General features: G+C 38.6%; 1 protein-coding gene across 1 annotated transcript in view; it reads left to right on the top strand.

The window, feature by feature from the left end:
• The first annotated feature begins 1,460 nt into the window (after nt 1–1,460).
• The window catches only part of LOC110544930 (indoleamine 2,3-dioxygenase 1-like), a 70,499-nt gene continuing 58,465 nt past the window's right edge, over nt 1,461–13,494 (top strand). Inside the window, exons 1-2 of the mRNA XM_060368954.1 lie at nt 1,461–1,475; nt 1,799–1,891. Coding sequence (XP_060224937.1) covers nt 1,461–1,475; nt 1,799–1,891 — 108 coding nt within the window. The remainder of the gene's footprint in view (nt 1,476–1,798; nt 1,892–13,494) is intronic.

The following is a 13,494-nucleotide window of genomic DNA, read 5'->3' as shown; positions in this document are numbered from 1 at the left end:
TGAGTGCAGTGCTTAGCCTCGCATCCTGAGCGTAACATTTTAGCTTTTTATGGTAGCCAACCATGCTTGGGGAGATTTTGTCTAGTGATACTGAGGAAGTCCTTTGTTCTATCTCTCTTTGAATGACTGCCACGGCTCACCATCCTTTAGATAGCTACTAAAATCATCAGTCTGATTTGTGACAGCAACCATCAAGCTTCTGTGGCTTGTTTACACATCCTCCTTCTTGTGCTACACATATTATTTTCCTTAATAACATGTAGCATGTAGAGACTTGAGTCTGAGATTTCATGAAAATATGCTCCTGCTATATGATTACAGAATCTACTTTTGACTGTGAAGCTGTAGAGGTAATTTTTGGAGCCATTTCTTGCCTCCTTTTCATAGCAAGGTAGGAGTCAGAATGAAATCTACCATTGTTTGGAAGAGCAGAAGTATCCATCCTCTTGTTGCGCCAAACACTGTTTCATTTCAGGAAGTCAGGTTTTGTTTTGTTTTGATTTCTCAAACTATATCCTATTTTCTTCTTCCTAATTTGTGTCTTAAGTTTTTTGTTTGTTTGTTTGTTTGTTTTAGTTTTAGATCCCATGCTTACATAGAGTGATCTGGATAGTCCATCTGGAAGAAATCATTTTAACACAATACCAATTCTTTGCAGCTTTACCCTATACCACTCTGTTATCTGTTCTGAGCTTGCAATTTGGTCCTAGCACTCCTGACTTCCATCTTTATGTTTTTGTTTCCAGCAGTATCATGCACACCATCATAAAATAAAACACATCTCCTTAGTTATTTAGATTTTCTTCTCTGTGCCTTTTCATGCATTTTCACTTCAGAACAATATTCAGACATTGCTTCTTTAATAAATCATACCCTCTTTTCCCAGGCTAAGATGCATGACTCTTTCTTGTGCAGTATATAAACTCTATGTTTATAAATCCATTGGAATCATAGTTATGGCTTTTGTTTTAGTATTCTTTTTGCTATATCCATATATATATATGCTATATCCATATATATATATATATATTGGATATAATTTTCATCCACCACTTTCTCTTGATGGCCAATATTCTCATATCATGAAAAGTTTCTGCTACTCCCAAAGAGTACAGTGAATCATTTCAGTGCTGGAAAATTCTGTCCAGGCAGGCATAGCTTCTGGTTCTGCTATTAATGTAATTTGCTGGGCTTGAGAGTTTCCAGTTTTCCATACTCAGAAAGTGATTACACCAAAGTGTACTTCATTGGGAATAAAATTTTATGTGTTGTCTATAGACTCTGTCATTAGAAAGAGGTTGATGCTCATTTCCTGAATGAATCAATGAAGACCACATGGAAAGCCTCATTAATGTCTGAGGTTGTCTTCAGCTGTAGTGAAATAGCACTGGAGATTCTTGACTTTTGCTTTGCACGGGGTCTTCTTGGGTGTCATCTGCATTAGGCAAGGAGGCGGGCTCATGGACAAAGAGAAGGTAAGCAAATCTTGATGCGGGTACTCTGTTGGTATTCTGAGATATCATGTGGTCCTCTTTTGTACTGTGCATTATCTATGGCAGCTGAATACCTTTCTTGAGAATAAAGGGCCAAGAATATTGTTATTTGGAACTGAGCTCAGCATACTTGGCCTTGTATCAACAAACCAAATATGGTACCTATACCAAATAAATTATTACTATTATGTCTCTTGCTACACTTCCCTCAACCAAGAAAATTTTTACAGCAACCAGGAAGGTTCTGATGTTCAAACAATTGTCCCTTTTATATTTGCCTACTTATGTGTTCTCTCCTTTTATAGGCTGAGTTGTTTAATGAAAGGAACTCATTTATTTATCTCAATATCCACAGTGCAGCAGGAGCTAAAAATACTGCACAATTAGGTAGCAGAAAGGTAGGTGAGGAGAAATGGTGAGACAGGAAGTAGAGGAATATGTGGGGCCAGTTAAGCATAGGCATTCGAGGCAAAAATAGAGACAACCTTGCTTCTTAGTTAAAAATGTAGGTGCTTATACTAGGTTTTAGAATTCCATTCCTATGACAAACTCTGCTTTAAAATGTTGCTGTGGTAAAGTTGGAGCTCATCTGTGCCTAAACAGTTCTCTAGCGCTGGGTGATCCTTCTACTCCAGCAGAATCCAGGAACAGAAATTTCACACAGTGATTCAGGTCTTAAAATCTTTTTTTTCCATTCTTTTTATTGAATTTATAATTTTTTAAATTTATTCACTTTACATCCCTATTGTAGCCCCCTCCCTCTTCTCCTCCAGGTCCCTCCCTCCCTCTTTCCCTCATCTTCTTCTCCTAGTCCTCAGAAAGGGGGAGCCCTACTCCTGTACCATCTGACTCCAGGATATCACGTTTCCTCAGGACTACCTTCATTCTCTTCCTCTGTGGCCTGGGAAGATCATGCCACCAGGGAGAAGTGAGCAAAGAGCAGACAAAAGAATACATGTCAGAAACAGCCCCTTCTACACTTACAAGGACATCAACATGGGCTATATCTGAGCAGAGGTCTAGGAACTCTCTATGCGTGGTCCTTAGTTGGTGCATCCATCTCTGCAGGCCCCCCTGGCCTTGTTGGCTCTGTTGGTCTCCTTGTAGACTCCTGACCCTTCAGGTCTTTCTATACCCCAACTCTTCCATAAGACTCCCTGTACTCTGCCCAAAGTTTGGCTGTGAGTCCCAGCATCTGCTTTGATCCCTTGCTGGGTGGCATCTTTCAGAGGACATTTCTGGTAGGGCCCCATCCTGTTCCCTCTCTTGAACCTCTGCTGTTGTCTATTCTATTTGCACTTTTGAAAAAGAGTTAATCACTAGGCGCAGCTATACCACTCCTGGGCTTATTCCTGAAAGATGTTCCACCATACAACAAGGACATTTACTCATAACAGCCTTATTAGTGATAGCCAGAATCTGGAAACAACCTTTATAACCCTCAACTGAAGACTGGAAGTTGAGGTACATTTACACAATAGGATACTACTCAGCTATTAAAAACAAGGAAATCATGAAATTTGCAGGCAAGTGGATGGAACTAGAAAAGATCATCCTCAGTGAGTTAACCCAGACCCAGAAAGACATACATGCTATATACTCAATTATAAGCAAATATTAGCCATATAATACAAGATAGCCATACTACAATCCATAGACCTAAAGAAGCTAAACAAGGAAGTCCCAAGTTTTAAAATCTTTCCCCCTTGTACAAGTCCTTAGGACTTTACTGTCTCTAGTTAGAAAGCGAAGCAAGAGAATGCAAGAGTGCTAACAGAGTGCAAAAGATTATTCATCTCTTGTAAGCTTGGACCAGGGCGTTTTATGTCCAGTTTATTCTCATGTTTAATTGGAAAAAGCTGTTCTGAAGTACAAGCTGTATAGGAATCTCACAAGAGTTTTCTATAAAGAGCCAGGTAGTGAATGTATTAAATGTGTGCGGGTCATAAACATCTTTTGCAAATCCCCAACCTATGTGCTTAAGCTGAGAGCAGCCATAGGTAATGCATGATTGCTTGAGCACGAGTGTGTTCCAGCGAAATGCTATAAAGACACTGAAATTTCAATTTTATGACATTGAAATATCCTAAAGTATTACGTTTAATTTTAATTTTGTTTCAACCATTTCAAAATGTAAAATATATCCTTACTTTTCTGAACACCTATTTTATTTAAAAAAAAAATTGTGGGTTTCCTGTAGCCTGATCCTGCCATTTGTTTACCCAGACATCAGCTGACCCAGATTCAAGGTGACTGCCAAGGTTGTTTCCTTGATAGCTGCTGCTTTTCCCAAAGCTCCATAGTGCTTTGGTGAACTGCCAGCCGTGCCTTCCTCAGACCATTTCTTTGCACTAAAGATCCATACATACCTTTTTTTTTTTTTTTGCTTGGAATTTGCCTGGTATTTCTCCTGGGAAACACCACATAAATTTTTCTCAATTTACTCCATACAGCTCAGAGCCATCAAAGTCCGTAGTTTCTGGATGGTGGCTAGTTTTTATTCTTTTCTGAGTATAGATTTTTAAAACGCTGAGTGTCAAATAATACAGACTTTTCCTCCCTCAATACCAAAAGAAGAGATTCAGTGGGCAAACTATACAAATGTACAAAGAGGAAGGAAGCAATGGGAATGAGAAAGAGTAGTCAAGTCATCATTGTGCAGCTTCTAGAAGTTTTGGTATTGTCAAGTTGGAGTACAACCCTTAGTGCCCATGGCCTCTTGACAAACATGAAGAGGGCTTTGGACAGTACGTAATCCTTGAGAGTGGCAGAGTTTCACACACTGCTTCATGCTGGGATAAAACTTAGGCTCCCATGGGAGGAACTTTATAGTTACAGGCTTTTTCAATCCAAGCATTATTGTGGCGGAATTTTAATCCAGCAACATTGCTGCTCTGATCACATCCAAAAACCTGGTAGGTCTGCGTGATCCTGCTGGAATGTACACACCTTAGTACACACCTTTAATCCCAAACACTGAAGGTAAATGGAGGTTGTAGGAAGAAGCATCAGTGTTTGAAAGTGATGTCTCATTGACAGGCAGACAAAGTGAGGAATCAGAGAAAAATTGGCAGAATAGGATATGATCAAGTCTCACGAGAACAGAGATTAAAAAGAGACAACTCATAAGCAAGCAGCACACAAGGGAGCAAGGGGAGTCAGTTTTACTGGGAGAGTTTTTCATAGGCAGGCTGAAGGAGAGAACAAGCTATAAACAAACCGGTGAAGACAGAGCAATTCAGAGAATGAGGAAACAGAAGATTAGAACAGATTGCTACAGTTAGTTTGAGGCCAAGCAGAGCAATTCAGTGAGAAATGAGAGAAGCCAGTTTGAATTAGTCAACTTGGTGATGAATTTGAGTCAGAACAGCTGAGTTTAACCAGGCAGCCAGAGTTCAGAAAGAATTAGAAAGGATGAGCTTATTCAGCATTAGGTCTCAGAGGCTGAAAATATTCTAGGCCTAAATTAGATTGTATGGAGGCTAGAAGCTCCCAGGATGAGGCCTAGCTTAGCAGATGCAGGCAATAAGCCTTCAAAATGACAATTACATCAAGCTAAATAAAAGTCACTCTTACACATTATGGTTTCCCTACCAACATAATTCCATGAAAATTTAGGAAGCAATGACATTTTTGCATCTCGCCTATTTGTGTTAGAGATTATCTGAAATGCTTTCTCATTGGCATCTGTTTTAAGTAGCTTTATTACTTGTCATTTCCTCTTTTTTTTTTTTCTTCTTATTTTTTTCAGAATTTATTCATTAAATATCCAGATTGAAACCCCCTTCCTCAACTCCTCTCAGTTCCACACTCCCTTCCACCTCTCCACCCCCAAATTCCATTACCCTAGTCCACTGAAAGGGGTTATTCTCCTCCTTTGCCATCTGCCAAGTCTCATCAGGACTGCCTGGATCCTCTTCCTCAATGACCTGGTTAGGCTGTATCACCAGGGGTAAGTGATCAAAGAGCAGGCAAGCGAGTTCATGACAGAGACAGCCCCTTGGGAACCCACATGGAGACTGAGATGCCAATCAGCTACATCTGAGGTGGGGTCTAGGTCTCTCCATGCACGGTCCTTGGTTGGTAAATTAGTGTCTGCAGGACCCCCTGTACTCAGAGTTTTTAGCTTTGTTGGTCTCCTTGTAGAGCTCCTGTCCCCTCCATGTCCTTCTGTCCCCATGTCTCTTTTCTTGTGTGAGGCTCCCTGTGCTCTGCCCAAAGTTTGGCTCTGAGTCTCAGCATCTGCTTTGATCCCCTGTTGGGTGGAGCCTTTCAGAGAACCCTCTATAGTAGGCTCTCATCCTGTTTCCTCTCTTCTACCACTTCTGGTGACTTCCCTCTTTGCCATTCTGAATGAGATTTAAGCATCCTCCCTAGGGCTCCTCCTTAGTGTTTAGCTTCTGTAAGTCTGTAGATTTTAGGATGTTTATCTTATATGGCTATTATCTGCTTATAAGTGAGTATATATTATGCATGTCTTTCAGGTCTGGGTTTATCTCTCTCAGGATGATCTTTTCTAGTTCCATCCATTTGCCTTCAAATTTCATGATTTCCTTGTTTTTAATAGTTGAGCAGTATTCTATTGTGTAAATACACCACAATTTCTGTATCCATTCCTCCATTTCCTCTTATGTCTTTATCAGAGACAGCTACTGTGATATTCATAGGTTATATTTTACTGAAGCACCTAAAAGAGACTTTTGTTGCTTTTTGCTCTTCCAAGTTAGTTCATTTAAAATATTTTAAATTAAAACATACTTAGATTATTTCTTCCCTTTCCTTTCCTTTCTCCCAGTCCTTCCATGTAATGCTCCTCACTACCACTCAAATGTAGTGTTTCTTCTGCTTTGTTATTGTTACAAATATGTTCAAATACATATTTATATATAATAGAATATGTTCATTGAATATATAACACAATATATATATTATTTATGTATTATATTCTGGTATATATATTATATATTACATATACAGAATAATATATATTAGAACATATGTTTTATTCTACCAAAATATATTTATATACCAAAATATAAATATATATATATATATATATGTCCATTTAGTTTTGATTCTGTATACATAAATTCAGTCATGCCTACTTAGAATTGGATAAGCAATTAGAGGATTCATCCATAGCGTTACTAATTTTTCTTTCCTCTTTCACTATTTAATGATTTAATGTAATTGCCTATAGTCTAGGCATGGTGCTCTGTGAGATTTCATTCTTCCATATTACCAAGTTTATTGGTGATGTCATTGTTCTGGTTCCATTTGGGCAGCATTATTATTGTGTTATCACCAGTGTAGTTTCCCTGTCATTTCTAGGAGACATGATTTTACATAACTAAAGAACACTTTCTTGTTCTTTAGTTCTCGTAACCATTTTTACTTTCTTTTCCACAATGTTCTTTTAAGCCTTAGGTACAAGGGTTGTGTTTTGGGTATATCCATTGAATCTGGTAACCCCACAAACAATGGTTCTCTGCATTCTGACTGTATGTTTGTCTGTGTTTAATGGTCTCTGCTACAAATAGATTGTTCATTGATGAGGAGCAAAAGCTATGCTTATCTGTGAGTAAAGGTAAGTGTTTAGAATGCCACTGCTTTGTTGCCTCTCGGAGGTAAATGGTAAGTCCCTATTACAGAAGACACCGTGTACTTCAAACTCAGTACTCAGAAAATTCAAACTGGATCTGACCTGAAAGCCTCCTCCTTGAGGATTAGCTTTCATAGTAGCATAATATATGCTACAAGCTGCCAATGGAGGGAAGCAATCAATACTTCTAATCAGCTGTGAAACCTATAAAATACAATAAATGACGTCATGATAGCCCTAAATGTACAGTAATGGCACACATATCATGGATATAATGAACTGGTTTCTATTTAGACTTAAGGCCCACTCAACAATAGGGAAACAGTGGAAACCTAGATAACTATCCAGGGCTAGTGAGGTCATGGGTCTTCGAGGAGGACCTTCGACCATCACTTTAGCAAATAAGTGTTAATCCTAACTGCATTCTTAGTACTTATTTTGCCTTAACTCTTGTGAAAGGCTTGTAGGAGTCTTTCTAGACTTCCGAAACTTCTGTTTTACTCTTGGCTCTTGAAGTTTTCCTCATCTTCAAAGATAGCAAATTCAGACCTGAGCAGACCTGAGGTGAGAAGTCATATACTTTAACTTCTATTGCACTCACCTGGTCCTTCTGTGTAGTCTAACCTAGAAGTACAGGTGTTGGAGAAAATTTATTCTAGGCAGAAATCTCTTCTGTAATGTATGCCTATTTTCATCTCTTGCCCAAGTGGTAAACAATTAAAATTCTGAAACTCACAGTAAATTTTTGGAAGGTGACCATTAATACTAACATATGTAACTGAAAATAAAATATGCTTTAAAGAGAGTATAATGTAGAAGAGCTTGAGGATATGAAAGCATATGAACCTTATCTGTCTTACCACAGTTGTCAATATGAGTTAGTTTTACCTGAGTTGTCATTAATCAGAAACACTATCGTGAGTGTTCTTGCTCCAAAATAAATTATCTTTCTATTTTTTATACAAATCATCTTAGACATGATCAGAACCTCAAATAGAACATTTGATGAAGATTCACTTCAAGTTCTACTATATATGATTAATAATACCTGACTCATTTCATTGTACAATTAAAAATGACTACTGTTTTGATATTGTTTCTTGGAATAGATTAAAATATAAATATTGATATCTTTCAATAGACAGGAAAACACATGACCTGGGAAAATATTTCAGGCAAGAAAAATATATTATAATTAAAAGGAGTTATATAAAATTATAGAAGATAAATTGGAATAACAATATATAGTTTAACATAAACCTACAAATTCTGTATTTGTATTCAGTACATAAGGTTCTTAGGTTTCCTTGCATTTATTTATTTTGACTTATTTTGACATATCATTCTAATTTGTTTTCAGTGGATAAAGTAAAGGACTATTTTTAAAAATGAAACCAGAATTTTTACTTCCTTTCTTCCACCATCTACTTTCTCCTCTACTTTCCTTCCTCTTTCTCCTTCTTTTGTTTTCCAAATTGTGCTCTTTCAGACAGGTTCTATCTGGCTTCAAACTCATATTGAAGCTGAGGATGACTCTGAATGCCTCATCCTATGGCATCTCCCTTCCTTGTGATGAGTTTTAAGGATTTACCGTGCCTAGCTAGACTTTTTATTAAACGGTTTTTTATGATAACACTTTCATAATTTAAAATGCAGTCATATAAACTTTTTTAATGATAATTGACTGTAATGTTTACCAAAATGCAAGCAATTCTCTTGTTCAGACACTGTGCTAAGATCACAGCTTATATCCAGTAAAAGGCCTGTATGACAAGAGTGTTTGAAGAAAGAATTTGAAGAATTTGAAGATCTCCTATGCTCATGGATCAGTAGGATTAACATTGTAAAAATTGGCATCCCGATAAAAGCCATCTAAAGATTCAATGCAATTCTCATCCAAATATCAACAGCTCTTTACAGACTGAAAAGAGCAACAATTAACTTCATATGTAAAAATAAAAGACCCCAGATAGCAAAACCAATCCTATACAATAAAAGAAATTCTGAGGGTCATAGGAGAAGAAGAGGAAGGGATGATGGGATTGGGAGGGAAGTGGGGAGGGTGCTACAGTTGAGATAAAAAGTGAATAAACTGTAATTAATAAAATAAAATTTTAAAAAGAAGAAAAAAAGAGCTTCTAGTGGTATCAATATCCCTGATTTCAAGCTATAATACAGATCAATAATAATAGTTTGTTATTGGCATAGAAACAGATGAATTGATTAATGGTACTAAACTGAAGACCCAGAAATAAACCCACACTCCTCTGGGTACTTGGTTTTCGACAAAGAAGCCAAAACCATACAATGGAAAAAAAAAAAGAAAGCATAGTCAACAAATGGTGCTCTCTAGCTGTCGCTGTCTGCATTTGAAAAAATGCAAATAGACCCATATTTATCACCTGTATTTATCACCAAACTTAAGTCCAAGTGGGTCAAAGACCTTGTCACAAAATCAGAGACTCTACACCTATTAAAAGACAAAGTGGGGAAGAGTCTGAAACTCATTGGCATAGGAGAAAACTTCCTGAACAGAACACCAGAGGCACAGACTCTGAGATCACCAATTAATAAATGGTACCTCATGAAACTGAGAGGCTTCTCTAAGTCAAAGGACACTGTCAATAGAACAAAATGACAGCCTACAGATTTGAAAAGATCTTCAACAACCATACATCAGACAGAGAGCTAACATCTAGAATATACAAATAACTCAGGAAATTAAACATCAACAAATCAAATAATCCAATTAAAAGTGGGGTACAGGTGTAAACCAAGAATTCACAACAGAGAAATCTCGAATGGCTGAGAAGCACTTAATGAAATCAATGTTCTTAGCCATGAGAGATAGCAAATCTAAAACACTCTAAGATTCCATTTTACATCAGTCAGTATGGCTAAGATAAAAAACTCAAATAACAACACATGCTGAAGAAGATATGGAGAAAGGAGAACCCTCCTCCATTGCTGGTGGGAGTATAAACTTGTACAACCATTCTGGAAATCAATCTAGTGCTTTCTCAAAAAACTGAAAATAGTTCTACCTCATGTCCCAGCTATATCACTCCTGTGCATATACCCAAAAGGTGCTCCACCATACAGCAAGGACATTTGCTCAACTAAGTTCATAGTGACTGTACTTGTAATAGCCAGAAACTGGAAACAACCTAGATGTCCCTCAACAGAAGAATGGGTACAGAAATTGTGGTACATTTCCACAATGGAATATTATTCAGCAATTAAAAATAAATTATGAAATTCACAGGCAAATAAATGAAACTAGAAAATATCATCCTGAGTGAGGTAACCCAGACCCAAAAAGACACATATGATATGTACTCACTTATAAGCAGATATTAGACCTATAGTACAGGATAAACATACCATAATCTACAGACACAAAGAAGCTAACAAGGAGGGATCAAGTAAGGGTTCCAGAATGTAACTCAGAAGGGGAAATAGAATACACAACAAAAGTGGATGAAGAGAGGGAACTGGGCCAGAGATGAAATCGGGAGGGAAAAATGGGTGGGAGATCTTCCAGATGTGCTGGGAACAAGGAGGTAAACAAAGGGAGGCATCTGTCTGTCAAGCTGGAGGCTTGTGATAAGGGTTGGTTCCTTAGAGAATAAGACTGTAACTCTAGAGGAGATTCCTAATGGGGGAAGGGTAGGCATGAAGACTGAAATTATGACATAGGGGAAGGAGGGGAACCACAATTCACTGACAAAACCTGTGATCCAAAATTTACCCTGCCTTCAAGAAGGGCAGGAGTAAAGAGGGTTCAAGATTGAGGGAATGTCCAACCATTAATTGGCCCAACCTGAGACCTACCTCACGGTAGAGAGCCAGCCCTTGACACTATTAATGTTGTTCTGCTATGCTTGCAGACAGCAGCCTAACTTGACCATCTGGGAGGCTCCAGCCAGCAGAGGGTGGAAAGAAATGCTGGAACTTACAGCCAGTCATGGGTCGGAGCTTCAGGGGTCCAATGGAAGTGTTCGGGGAAAGATGGAAGTACCTGGAGAAGACAGAAACTTCATAAGAAGATCAACAGAGACAACTAACCAAGATGCATGGGGCTTATGGAGACTGAGGCATCAACTAAGGAGCATGCATGGTGTGGACCTAGGCTCCCTGCACATATGTGGCCAGTGGGTGTCTTGGTCTTCATGTGGGTTGCCTGGCAAGTAGAGTTGGGGGGGGCTGTTTCTAACATGTACTCTATTGCCTGCTTTTGAATCACTTCCTCTTGGCAGAGCTGCCTTGCCTAGCCTCAAGGGATAAGGATATGCCCAGTGCTGATGTGACTTGATGTGCTGGGAAGGGTTGACATGGGGTAGGGGCTCCCCTTTTCTGGGGGAAAAGGGTGTGAAGAACAGAGAGAGGAAGGAGGAGTCACCCTTAGGATGTAAAGTAAATAAACTGAAATTAAAAAAAAAAGAAAAATCAAAGAAAAAGAAAAAGTGAGTTCCAGAATTTTATTACTTAATTACAAATTAGTAATATTTTTGGTCACAGTTTCAAAAACTAGAAAGAAGCAAAGATCAAACTACATTAGTACCTCTTAAAAAAATACTTAGGTGGTGCTGGAGAGGTGGCTCAGTGGTTAAGAGCACTTTTTGTTCTTGTAGAGGATTTGAGGTTTTTTTGTCATTCTTTTTTTTAAATTTTTATTAATTACAGTTTATTCACCTTGTATACCACCTGCAGCTCCCTCCCTGTTCCTCTCCCAACCCCACCCTCCCTCCCTCATTTGCTCCTATGCCCCTCTCCAAGTCCACTGATTGGGGAGGACCTCCTCCCCTTCCATCTGATCCTAGTCTATCAGGTCTCATCAGGAGTGGCTGCATTGTCTTCTTCTGTGACCTGGTAAGGCTGCACTCCCCGGAGGGGGAGGTGATCAGCAGGCCAATCAGTTTATGTCAGAGACAGTCCCTGTTCCCATTACTAGGGAACTCATTTGGACACTGAGCTACCATGGGCTACATCTGTGCAGGGGTTCTAGGTTATCTCCATGGATGGTCCTTGGTTGGAGGATCAGTCTTAGAAAGCACCCCAGTGTCCAGATTTTTTGGTTCTGTTGTTCTCCTTGTGGAGCTCCTGTCCCCTCCAGGTATTTCTGTCTCCTCATTTAAGTTTTTATACCCAGCACCCATAGGAGGCGCACAACCATCTGTAATGCCAGAGTATCTGATGTTCTCTTCTGGCTCCTTCAGGTACTGCATGCACATGATATACAGACACGCATGCAGGCAAAACCACTCATACACATAAAATAAGTGCATCTTTAAAGCACTGCTGTAATATGTGTGTTACACTGCCATAATTTACGAAGCTTAACTGCAGTTCACAGGTTATTGATGAACATAAAGTCCTTTAATCCCAGCACTCAGGAGGCAGAGCAGGTGGGTCTCCTTGAATTTGAAGCCAGCCTGGTCTACTCCTTGAGTTTCAGGATAGCCAAAGCTATACAGAGAAACTCTGTCTCAAAAAAAGTAAAATAAAACAAATTAAAATTATAATAAAAAAAGAAAATGGAACTTTTGTGTATTTTAGAAGTAGGCTCCATGGGTATAGCAATATGTCATCTAGAGTCAGCTTGTTGCTATGTCTGTTTAGTGCTTGCTTCTTTAGTGGAAAAAATAGTGGTAGGTTTTCCCAAAAGTACCACGACCTATCTAGCCTCAGGCTCTTGCGATCTTTAACTGTGTCTGGCACGGACTCTGTCTCATTTAGTGGCCCTTACATCAAATTAAAAAGTGCTTGATAATTCCCACAATATTTGAGCCCCTGCTGTGCCAGTCTATCTTATAGACACAATGCTGTAGTGGCCTCTGCGTTGTGTGGCTGGGTAAGATTGATAACTCATTTTCTTTTCCGTTAGTATGCAGCGTATGCTATATCACCACGAACACCAGCTGGCAGAGGAGGTGCTTTCAGTTGAACATTAGCTTGAGCTTATGTTTTACTATATAAATATGTAGTAAATATTCAAATACATAAATACCGTCAGCAATAAGGTCTTGCTGTCAGATTGTGTTAATAATAGTCTGTAATTTTGGGGAGCGTTTTTAAAAATAAGAACATTGAAAAAGTTGGAAGTAGTTGTGCATTTCAAAACAATCCAATATGTATTATCTTTTGAGGTAGTGATTGTAAACATTGGGATTTTTTTTTTCTAATTCTACTGACCGTTAGTAAAATGTAATTACAGTGTTGGTATAATATTCTTGTGGAATGTACCCTTATTCATTCAAATGCCGATTTCTCTACTTCACTATCTGGTTTCATTGTGATGCTTATTCTAAGCATCACCTGTCTCAAGTGTGTGTGAACATGCCACCATTTGTTCTCTGTGTTGTCAATAAAACAACCAGCCAGTGCTGTGCAATGCTG

The sequence above is a fragment of the Meriones unguiculatus genome, chromosome 16, assembly GCF_030254825.1.
Source record: "Meriones unguiculatus strain TT.TT164.6M chromosome 16, Bangor_MerUng_6.1, whole genome shotgun sequence".
Taxonomy (NCBI): Eukaryota; Metazoa; Chordata; class Mammalia; order Rodentia; family Muridae; genus Meriones; species Meriones unguiculatus.
The sequence above is the reverse complement of the archived record's forward strand: the minus strand, read 5'-3'. Positions and strand labels throughout refer to the sequence as shown.